This window comes from Culex pipiens, chromosome 3 (genome assembly GCF_016801865.2).
Source record: "Culex pipiens pallens isolate TS chromosome 3, TS_CPP_V2, whole genome shotgun sequence".
NCBI classification, from domain to species: domain Eukaryota; kingdom Metazoa; phylum Arthropoda; class Insecta; order Diptera; family Culicidae; genus Culex; species Culex pipiens.
Genome location: NC_068939.1, coordinates 69,267,135 through 69,279,374, shown reverse-complemented (window position 1 = coordinate 69,279,374; position 12,240 = coordinate 69,267,135). Strand labels below are relative to the sequence as shown.

Here is a 12,240-nt window from a genome sequence, read left to right as displayed (position 1 = left end):
CAAACCATCCACTATAACGACTCCCAGATCATTTGTGGTCTCTATTGCAAATTTCTGCTTGAACCTAGAAGTCCAAAGGCTTGAATGGGGAGAACGCCCAAACCTATTTCTACTACAAGGAACCTTCCGCTCCAGGGTTCGAACTGACGACCTTTGGATTGCGAGTCCAACCGCCGCCAGCGATTCCAGTGGAGCAGGCTTGATTTGGTATGTTGTTTGTACTTTTAGCATGGAGACGACTCCTTCGCTTGGAATGACTTAACGGCCTAAAAACATCCAAGGCCGGGACCGACGTTTTACTTCCCCATCCGATGGAAGGTTGAAGCAGATGAGAATCGAACCCATGATCTTCCGCTTACTAAGCGGACAGCTTAACCATTTGTCCAAGCCTGCTGCGGCCCAATACAGTTTGAGCCAAATAAAAAAAACAAGTTAAACCCATTTCTGGAATTCGGAGGGAAATGCTCAAAAAGTAATCATCCGTTTATATCGAAAATTACAGAAGAGAAGCCTTTGTCATCAATTACTGGGTGCATTTATGCATCATTCAAAAAAATCCACGGTGTGAGAGTAAATGTTTAATTTATTCCACACATCAAAAGCATAAAGACGTTGATTAAACTCTAGTGACATGTATGATATTTTTTTACAATTGCATCAGTTTTTATTCCACGAACCATTTGTTGTTTGATTTTGTTTCATTATCAGCACTGTTCTTGAATGGGGGTGGGGTTTTGTTTGACGATTCATTCACAAACCCTTATGTTTTTCCTGTAACATTTCTGAATGCACTTTACAAACTGTTGATCACTTCTGTGTGTTTGCTTGTGGGGCCATTCCAAGCAATAAACTCAACTTTAAAATAATGTGTGTTTAAAAACTAGTAATTGAAAAAGTTGCTGTTTTGAGTTTCACAACGCGTGATTAGCACGAGAGCAGAGGATGCGGTCGGTACACCATCGGGAAGCTTACTTTCCTAGTCCCACATGTTTGTACACCGGATCGTGGAAGTTGGTCCCTCGGTACAAATCCGGAACGGACGACACCAGCGCTCGTATTCGGCTCGAAGGGCGATAGTTCCTAAAAAATTGAAAAGAATTGTCAAATAGAAAATAAAGTGAATTTATTCTAGAAAATTTACCGAATAGCGTGTAGGAATGCCGCACTTCCGGCAGGTTTGGGATAGTCGTCGATGAATTCTAAAAGCGAAACAAAAAGAGACGCAAAATTAGTTGGCCAAAGCTCAGACCACAAACCATCAAGTTTGGAAGCGATTTTACCTACCTTTCCGAAGGTTCGTGATCATGTTTTGACCCTCGAGCAGTTTGACCTGCTCGTTCGAGAGATCCCTCGTTTCCAGCGTTTCCAGGTTGTGCTTTAGGTTTTGGAAAAAGTCTCCCAGGTTGGTGAGGGCTCCTGTGGAATGAAGGAATGCTTGTGAAATGTGAAAAAGGTCACTAGTGCACGAGCACAGGCATTGCATGCTTTTAAAGAACATGATGAATTAAACAATATGTTCAGGAAACTAATGATTGCAAATTTTTTTAAGTATTATAAAAATGTGTTCATGTGTATTGAAAAACTACATTTCCGAATGGTTAAATAAAATCAGAAAAAATATTGTATTGGAAATTGTGTAAGGTATTCGACATAAAAACCAAGTTCAACCATTAAATGGCTCCTAATTTACTATCACTTTTGTTAATCTGAGTTTTATTTTAAAATTTTATAATTTAAACCCCTTGATATCTTGAAAACATCTTCAAATAAAATGAAACTTTTTGTTGTTATATAAAAATCCTAATTTTTTTTTTAAATAACTAAACATGATTTGCAAAGATATCACAAAAACATCTCAATACGATATGAGATAATAGAGAAAAAATTACTTTGATGAAATCATTAAAAATATTACCACACAAACTCACATTATTTTTGGATTTCTTGAAGAATTTGGTAAAAATGATTTTAATTGATTAGAAAAGCTATTTTTTAATGGAGCGCTTCATTCGAGCAGTTTTTTTCTACAAAAATAGATAAGTAAGAGTGATTAAAACAAGCATGTATGAGCAATTCCAGCCCAAAACAGTAATTTTTAGGTACTTTTTTCTCGATCCTCTCCAATTTTAATGAAAATTTGTAAACACAATACACAATACTTATGTTAGCCATTTTTGTGTATAAGGAGCCAGTTTCACTCGATAATGATATTTGTGAAGGGCGTAAGTGATTTAAATATTTTTGCATTTCGTAATTTTAATATCACTGTATCGTTGCATCGTACCAAAAAATGGTCATAGAAAAACTTGTAGGAAACGGGCGTTACGGAAAAATACAATGAAAGAATCGTTCACGATAAATGCAGAATGGAGCAACTCTTCTTAAAAATACATTTACTGAAATCGTTTTTTAGAAAAAGCTCTATTTTCACAGAAATTTTGAATGGCCAAGAAAAAAGTATCAAAAAAATCCTGTTTTGGGATGGAGTTCTTCAATCATTAAATTCATGCCAGATATCTGATATTTCTGATAACTTTTTTGATGCTCAATACCGAAAAATTAAATATCAACTGAGGTTCAATATATAATATTCTTATGTATTTCCAAGAAATGGGTTGTGAAACAAAAAAAAAATGTCAAGAAGGCCACACAATCTGGCAAACTTCTGCAGAATTGTGCCGAAAACAGAACAATTTATCGGCCTGCAAAAAAAAATAATGTCGAACCATTCAAAAATAAGTTCTTGTTTTTGTTATTTTTTAAGCTCATGAAGTAAAAAATAAATATTAGATATTTGTTCTTAGCTTATGTGCAAGGATGGAATAATTGCAAAAAAATCATAGCGATTGTCCAAAACCAAAACCCAATCAAATTTTCCTATTCTCAGGTTTCTTATAGGTTTTTATCCGGGGAACAACTTTGTAGAACATCGCAAAGCGCTAGGAATTGATCCCGAAAAGATACAGGATATTTTTTGGAGTACGGAAACAAAATTCAACGTTCTCTAAAAATTTGTCTGTATCTTTCCGGGATTAATTCCTAGCGCTTTGCAATGTTCTACAAAGTTGTTCCCCGGATCAAAACCTATAAGAAACCTCTATTCTGAAAAAAATCATACGGCATAGGAAAACTTTCTCGAAGAAGAGTTAAAAAGTTGAAAATAAATAAATTTAATTTATTGAAATTTCTTTATAACTTCAGATTAAGAGTGGAACAACTAAACATTAACAAAATGCGCTCAAAATTTCAGGTTAGCTTCTGCGGTTATAATGCTACAAAATTTCGGTCGAGGCGTTCGAAATTGAACACTTTTGTCTTTTTCATATATCCATATATCCGTGTCCACGTGGTTTGTAGATGGTCCTACTACAGGATTTTGCCAGAAGGTGACTTTGTTTTCATTCAAATATCATTGCTAATAATTTGTCAGAATCACCCGTGTTGAATGTTGCCGAAGAACTCGAAAAAAAGTGTCACCTGGGATTCCCAAAAGAGTCATAATTTACTTGTCACCCTTGCGATTTTTTTTAAAACATGTTTCCCACATTGTTTAAGACTTCCTTGCTTTAAAATGTCCACACCTTGAAAGCCGCAGGTGGCATTTCGCGTAGCATCCAGCGGAATCATACGTCATGTGTCGCGCGCGATGATTAAAAAATTAGATCAACGTTTGCCATGTAAATTGATTAGCTGTGCACACAGCTTGCATGAGTTGTTCACATTGTGCCACACACCAGGCCTGCTGCAATCTAATGCCGCAAGCACAGGGGAAAATCCGCGTGCTGAAAACCACGTGTGCAACATCACTCAACTCGCATAACCGTCTCTAATGATGATAAATTTATCACTTTCTGCAGCAAAGGAGATACAATTGTGTGTGGAGGTGTTAGAAAAGGATGTAAAACCACCCAAGAGCCCCATCAATTAGTCATGCGGTGTATGTGAATGGGTGAAATTGAAATTTCTTACAATCAATCAATCAAACTATTGGCATCGTGTCGGGCTAAACTGAAATATGACTTCATAAGGCGAGGAGAGCCATTCAGAGCAATGATTATCAGGGGTTGAATGAATAGTAACGCACGTCTCTTGTGGTACTTTGTGGAAAATTCAAATGGTTGATGGTCATAAATTCTTGTTTTGTCAATAAAAACTAAAATGTCAGCTTTGAATGATTTTCTTGTTTATGATCATGTGAGTTGACAGGCAATTTAAAAAAAGTTGAATTAAAAAAAACACAAAAAGTGTTTATTTGTTTTAACTTAAATTTGTGCAAAACTCTATTTCATGCAACTTGCTGTAAAAAAAAACACAAATCAAAAGAAACACTAAAAAACTAGCATTCAGCACAATTCGAGTTGCAGCATGCCAAAAGTTAATAAATTGGGGGGCTTCTCTCGGGATCGTACCGTAAAACTCACCAACACTGATGGACGGCGAGAAGCGTTCCTTGGGCATGTTGAACGAGTTGGACCGTCGGGACATGCTCGTCCTCAGTGCCGCGGCCCTTTTCTGACCGGGCTGCATCTGTTGGGGTTGATCATCAGTCTTTTCTCCTCCACCCCCACCGAAAAGCTCCACCCAGTGTTGGTCCAAAAACCGCACAACCATTGCCAGGTCCTCACCGAGCGTGGCCAAATCCACGTCCGGATAGTCCGAATCCGGATCGACGGCTTCAACCGGTTGATGTTGGCCAACGGTGATTGCGACCGCCGGAACGAGGGCCCTCTGCCGTTGTCGTTGGCGTAACTTTGCGATAAAGTTTATTTCCGGTCGGACGAAACCTTTTGGCGGGACGATTGTGTCTACGGGAGCCCCTTCGCCACTGCCTTCCGGTTCCGGCAAACTGTGTAGCGAACCTTGGACACTTCCAGCGCCTCCGAGATTGCTGCCATTTGTCGGATCGTAGAACTCGCCTCCTGAAACTGGAAATCAACCGGTAGGCAAATATTGGTTATTATTTAATCCTCGTTATTTAATAAGAAAATGCATTTGAACAATTTGGAACCAAAAAACGCAACATTACGGGAGTGTGGGGTAATTTGGACACCCTAAGAAAATTGCTCTGCCACGGGTTGTATAGATATTTTAAAGGAATGTGGATGGTTTCAGAGGATGTTAGAGATCATATTCGATATCGATAAATTTTGATAAAAAAAAAACTCATTTTTATTGTTAAAACTTAAAAGGTGTCCAAATTATCCCCACATTTTTGGTGAGGGTAATAAAGACAACCCTATGGGGTAATATGGACACCTTTTGTGGAGAAGAATGAGTTTAACATTTGATTTTTGAGCATGTTTTTTATCATTCAACCTGGTTTTGTAATTGCTTTATATATTGATAGCGTTTTGTTTTTGCTCACAATATTTCCACAATAAAGAATGATTTTGTGATAGAATTATAATTCAACAGGAAAATAACAAAAAGTGTAAATGTAGTATAAATAATTCAATCATTCATTCATTCTGAAATGATTAAAACATTGATTCAGGATTAGAAGTGTAGTATTTAGTGATTAAGATATCGTTTAGATTTATTTAAACCAATCTCTGTAATGAACTAATTAACCTGAAACGATCACTTTTTTAATTTGACATTCCGTAGTCCTTCAAATTTAAATATGATTATAAGCCAGCATTACAATTAATTGAAATAGCATTAGAAATTTCATAGAAATTATTTTAAAACATTAAAAAACATCAGAGTCTAGTTGAACGCAAAATATGCAATAATCAGATTTCCATCCATTCGAATATTGGAATAAATTTATCTACATTTTTAAAAATAGAGGTGTGCTCTCAATCCCTTTTGAGTGTTTTGACATTTTAAATCCATCTAAATTTATCTAAATCCCTTTAAAAACTCAACCAATCATGAAAGTTACTTTTTTTGCCTGATGGAATGGTAAAAATATAAAATATTTATACGTACATAGGGGAAATATACCCATTTTAAGCCTAACAAGCGGTCGTGTTTGAATGATGCTGGATAATCTGGAGGTTTCCTTGAAATTTACTAAAACCAAGTACACCAACGAGTAGAGCAATTTTTTGTGAACATTTCTGTTTATTTTCACTTTTCCTAAAAAATATTCTATTCCTTTAACAAGCATTTGAATAAAATATTTCCAAAATGTATTCTAATCAGACGAGATACACTCGGTCACGCCCATTTTTTCTATTTTTAGCTTAGTTCTTTTTTCTTCAAGCGCTCTTTTGGGTCTGCTTAGTGCTGCCAAAATTGATGAAATTTTAAGCGAACACTCACGAAATGTGGCATTTATAGAGAAAATTTCCTGGCATCACTGGCTCACTCCAACAGGCGCTACTGGTGGTGTTGGTGGCCACCCTTTGTTCTTTATTTGCCTTCGCTTCTCGCTCGGTTTTCTTCAGCCTTCGATTAGAATGGGTAGTCAAAAGTCAAACGTCAAAATACTTTACGCGTTTGTTTTTTTGATGGCGCTTGCTAATTATTTACATGTTTCGGGATTATTTTTCAAGTGAGTGACTAACTAATATGCAAAAGAACATGTTGCCGAAAGCTGGGGGCAGTTTTGTATTGAAAGCGCCGTGAAAAGTAAGCGAAAGTGAAAAGTTGATTTTGGCGATATTTATTAACCGTTTGAGGGTTTTTCGCGTGTGTCACTGTGTGTGCCAGAAAAATGACGAGAAATGATATCGCAAAATAGAAATTATGATCAAAAGTACATTAAATTTGATCTTTTTGGCCAGTAAGTAGCATACATTTGCGTGCTTACTCGAGGCGGTGCTGTTGCTGGTAAGTTTATAGCCTAAATAGTATTTTTGGAGCTTTAATCTAGCATCAAACTCTCCATATGACGAAGACAGGTGTTTGATTGGAAATGGTTTATTTCCCCTATCTCACACATTGTCCAAGCAACCCCCTCAAATATAAATTTTTAACTTGCCTTATATTCGAAGAAAATATGATTATACAGGGGTGTCCAAATTGCCCCCATTGTCCATATTACTCCCAAACTCCCAAGCCTTTCTAACGGTAACATTTTTTTTAGCAGCCTTTTTAATTAAGCAAAATTTTACACTTTTTAAACGTAAAAACATGTTTTATGTAAAAATGTCTAATTTTTATGCATCCAAATCAAAAAGATAATTCTCTGGAATTTCGCCAAATATTTGAATATTACAAAAAATTATGTTTAAATTTGTAATTTTTTAATTTGTTGTTTTATTGGGTACGGTAACTTGTTATTTAAACTGTGTAATTCTGCGATGTAGCAGATAAATTCCCTGGCTGATTTTGGAATCCTGCAGCTCTTCCTGATCCAGCGAAAAAACATCGCTAATTCTAGCGAAGCTGATCCAACAAACAGAAAGGATTTTCACTAAACCAGGTTTTCAAACGGAATCAAAGAATAAAGACAGCTTCTGGATGGATACAACCGCATCGACTCCATAAACAACTTCTATTCATAATTATAAAAAAATACGATCTCGCCTTCAACTTTCTTAAAGTTTATTGACTTCAACCCCAGGTCCTCAAAAGCCACACATTTTTCATTCTTGCAAAAAAAAAATACCTATACAATTTTTAATGATCGATCACAATACTCTCTACTTTTGGCGAACAGTAAATTGGTTCCACTTTGACAGTTCAAAATTTCGGCCGTTTTGCGAACCACTATTCAGCACCCAGGTTCCTAGGCTGGAATAATTTGACCCGGTCCTTTTTTGTTTGGTAATTAGGATGACCTACCAAAAATAACCATTTTTGTCGATTTTCATAAAAAGCACTTTTTCAAAAACTCATAACTCCTTGCAATTTTAACTGATTTTAGCTGTCTTGGGCGCAAATGAAAGATGATAAGTTTCACTTTCTAGAAAATATAGTTTGGAATAGAGGTGGGCAAAACCGCTCTTTTTTAAGAGCCACTCATTTTCGTTCGCTCTTTAAAAAGAACCGCTCTTTTGAACGGCTCTTTCGCTCTTTTTTCAAAATTTGAATGAATAAGGGTTTTTCAAGAATCGTGTGATTTTATAAGTTATTTCATATTGGACTTTTATAAATTTGGCCATACCAAATATTTTTTGAAGTTTATGTCCCTCAACTCTGGCCAAAGTCACAAAAAATAAAAGTAAGACATTTTAATGAAAAAAGAGTTTAAAAATGCATTTTACACATCCCCAGTTGTTTTGCAATCATCAGTTTTTAAAATATTGAAGTATTGATGAACTTTTTTTAAACCGAAAAAAAAACTTTTGCAATAGGTACTGTACAACGGAATTCCACCAAAAATCAAAATATTTTTGATCGTTCCCAATATGCTTTTTAATTGTTTTCAGTGGATAAGGCTTCTATTTTCATTAAAATTTGAAAGTTTTTTACTTTAATGAACAATCAGTTGCACACTGAAAAGTTTATTTCATTTGGTTTAGAAAATCGTTAACTTTTGGGATTAATTTTTATAAGCATTGCAATTTTTGAAATTGCATTTTCAATTCTCAAAAACAAATTTAATACTGCAATTTTAGGAAATTCAATTAAATATATTTATAACAAAAATCATGCCATATTGAAACATTTAATTCAAAAGAGCGGAGTTTAAAAAAGAACCGCGGTTCTTTTTTTGTGAGCCACGGTTCGTTCGCTCTTTTCAGTGAACTCTTTGAGCGGTTCGCTCTTTTTTTGCCCACCTCTAGTTTGGAATTTAAAAATCTAGCCTAACAGTTGAAAAAGTCATATGAAAATACCGTTTTATGGTGTCTGGACCACATAGCCTATATCTGAAAACATTTTTTAGGGATTCATTGGGATTTACATAACATATTGAAAAATGGGCGAGATTCTTTTACAGGATTCCAAGATATTACCGGGTCTAATTATTTCGGCAAAGGAACTTCCACTTCAATTTTGAATCAAATCGAAGCACTTAAATTTTTTTTAAAATTTTATCTGAAACTGCAGTATGGCTAATTAAATGACATTTTAACGAAATTTAAACTTTAAGATGCTGTATCTCAACAACCAGATGTCTGATCATCAAAGTAAAAAAAGAAAATTGTAGGAAATTTTAGCAGCTTTTAATGACTATTTTTTATCAAGGGGGCTTTCTTTAGGTATTTTTAAAATAAAAAATATCGGTTTTTTATTTAAGAAATTGTCGGTATATCTTAAGAGCGAGTTTTTCACTGATGGTCGTATCGAGGTGCCTCGATTTGGATGAAACTTTCAGCGTATGTTTGTCTATACATAAGATGAACTCATGCCAAATATGAGTCTACGACAAAGGGAAGTGGGATAAAAAAGGGTTTTGAAGGTTGAGGTCCAAAAAAGCAAAAAAAAAACTTTTTCTCATAGCTTTGACAAATTACTGTTAAAAATTGATTTTTTAAAGCCTCAATATCTTTTTGCAACAGCCTCCAACACTCATACTCTTATAGATCAAAAGTTAGGTAATTTCATGGACTATAATCATACGGAATTATCTTTTTGGCCAATCGCAATTTTTCTCATAGATTTGCGATTTTTCTATAACAATCTTTTTACAGCGTTAACTTTTGGCCGCGCTAAAGCGGTCCTTTTCGGAAGCTTATAACTTTTCAGCAAAAAATCCTAAAAATATGTTGTCTTCGTGAAAGCTGCCCAACATTGAAAATATAGATAAAGATAAAGATTGGACGATTATTGCGTAAACACAGGTAAAAAACTGAAACAGTTGCTTTTCTGCATACATTTTGACGATTTTTCCCATACAAACTTCAAGTGATTTGAGGGAGTGGTTCCCGTGGTCATAATAAGCTCAAATTTGGAATTTAGCCTAGTGATTTGGACCACCCTAGTGCACACTCAAACGATGGCTTGACAACTGTTGTCAAACAAACGGGGTCACTTTTTAGTTTGACACCCCTTGTACACGAAAATCACACACACTGTCAAACGTTTGTTTTGATTGTGTGCATGAGCGCCGTGTAAAAAGTGACAGTGACGTTACTTACTTGCAAACGGATCTTCTGATCGATTTTGTGTTTTTGGCAATGTTTTAGGTATGGTTTAGGTATTTTCAGCAAAAAGGTATATTCTAATAAAATAATAATCAATTTGTTTTTAAAAAAGATTTCTACATATTTGTGTGTTTTCCATTTTACAAAAATAATATGTTAAAAGAAAATTTGATAGTCTTTTTACAATATTTAAAAAAAAACTGCCATAAATAAAATGCTGCCTATACTTTTTTTAAATACACGAAAACTAAAACCCAGTCATGACATATAAAAATACTATGAAAAGAGGAAAATTATCATTGCACTAAGATTCACTGTCTAATTTCCGGTTGCACGTCCTCATATTATTAAATTGTTATTGTTAAATTTTAACAAACCAAGCCTGGTTTTTCATACCATATCTCTTCTCACCTTTTGTATAAACCAACAACACTAATATCCAAATCGTTCTAAACTCCATTTTTGAACAATACATTTTTGTCTGATGAAACTCTTCTAATTCACTTTTCAATTATATTGGCACATCTTTTCACTGACTTGCACTTTGTATTCACAACTTGATAAAACTTCCTCAAACGTTTTTCCTACAGTCTTGTCTTTTAGTAGAGCACGTTGCCACCTGTTGATCGCCAGGCGTGACTAGAACGAAACAGACGTAACGGTCCTGGTTTTATAGGGAAATCAGCAAGGATTTCGCCGCCTTTGGTGCGCAAGTGCGAAAATTTCCCTCCCACAGCAAGCAAAAAAGGAACAAGTCAATCACCACGAGCTTTCATTGAGAAAAGCTTGCTGGTCAGGATTCATTGTACACGATCGCCGCTGCCGGACCACGTGGTTGATGTGGGTGGACAAAATAGTGGCACACTAGAGGAGTGGTTATCTTTCCCAGAGCAGACATCCACTAACTAATTGTCCTAACTAATTGTTGCTTGTATGAATGAAGTTTCATCAATCATGATTATTCCAGTGGTTTGCACTGCCCTCCGTGCGTAAGGTTTGAATATACTGCGAAACGTAGCGATTGATGAGAAAGTGAGTCAACCTGGTGAAATTTTGACGACTTTTGATAGTTTCAAACATTAACGTTAACGTGAAAGGGGAACACTTCTTCTGAACATTTAGCTTCGCCCAAACTATTACACAAACATTACAGTAGAAAGTTTAAAAACATTCACAGTTGCATTCACAACAATTTGCTCTTGACAATGGATGTCTCAGAAAAGTTTCATTGCAGAAAAAAATATGCAGGATGAGCGTGTTGATGAGTTTGCCTTGTGCTGCATAATTCTGTTGAGCTCGCTGAAAGTTTTTACCCTTCAATGAATGGAATAATAGTGCAGTTTGTTGTTTGTTGGACGGTTAACCGTCATTGCTTCGCCGATGTAATGACCACGAGGGAAGCCGTGGGAAAATTTTACTTTGAAGCAACGTGGACGCGAATTAAACGTGTTTATGGATTAAAAGCTGTGAGGATGCTGGCAGCTGTTTTGCTTAGCAATGAATAGTTATTGTATAGGTAAAATTATTCCAACTGCTTTTTTCTGCACTACCCAATTCATGGTACTAAAACTAGAAGGTCTCGGAAATTACGAGCAATTATTTCAATTATTTTTAGTTTTTTTTTGTATTTCCACAGACTTGTTTGTGGTTTTTCTCCAAAGTTTGTTAATTTGCGCTGCTCTATTTTTTGAAAAGATTTTTTTATCAACTTCTATTTAATTAAGTGTTATTCAAATGCCATTTGGGTAATTCTCCGCCAACTCACACAGCAGTTGCCCCGACCCTCTTCGATTTGCGTGAAACTTTGTCCTAAGGGGTAACTTTTGTCCCTGATCACGAATCCGAGGTCCGTTTTTTGATATCTCGTGACGGAGGGGCGGTACGACCCCTTCCATTTTTGAACATGCGAAAAAAGAGGTGATTTTCAATCATTTGCAGCCTGAAACGGTGATGATATAGAAATTTTGTGTCAAAGGGACTTTTATGTAAAATTAGACGCCTGATTTGATGGTGTACTCAAAATTCCGAAAAAACGTATTTTTCATCGAAAAAAACACTAAAAAAGTTTTAAAAATTCTCCCATTTTCCGTTACTCGACTGTAAACAATTATGGAACATGTCATTTTATGGGAAATTTAATGTACTTTTCGAATCTTTTTTCGTAAAATCGCGATAACTCGTGATGTTTATAAGCAAACCCCTTATGTCTACATATCAAAATTTTTGTAATTGTCTGCTCTACAACTTTGTAGAACAT

The 12,240-nt window shown here is 35.4% G+C and overlaps 1 protein-coding gene across 3 annotated transcripts; it reads right to left on the bottom strand.

The window, feature by feature from the left end:
- Nucleotides 1-765: 765 nt before the first annotated feature.
- On the bottom strand, nt 766-10,603 carry LOC120414127 (uncharacterized). 3 transcript variants are annotated; one of them, XM_039575157.2, is made up of 5 exons: nt 10,395-10,603; nt 4,422-4,925; nt 1,281-1,416; nt 1,142-1,199; nt 766-1,080 (listed from the first exon to the last, which is right to left on the bottom strand). In XM_039575157.2, exons 1-5 carry the CDS (start codon nt 10,456-10,458, stop codon nt 925-927), a joined length of 918 nt encoding a protein of 305 aa, XP_039431091.1. In that variant the 5' UTR covers nt 10,459-10,603; the 3' UTR covers nt 766-924. The 3 variants fall into 3 exon arrangements, with proteins under 3 accessions (XP_039431091.1, XP_039431090.1, XP_039431093.1); XM_039575156.2 differs by having other exon boundaries at nt 4,410-4,925; nt 10,395-10,598; XM_039575159.2 differs by having other exon boundaries at nt 1,285-1,416; nt 4,410-4,925; nt 10,395-10,590.
- Between the last annotated feature and the right edge of the window lie 1,637 nt (nt 10,604-12,240).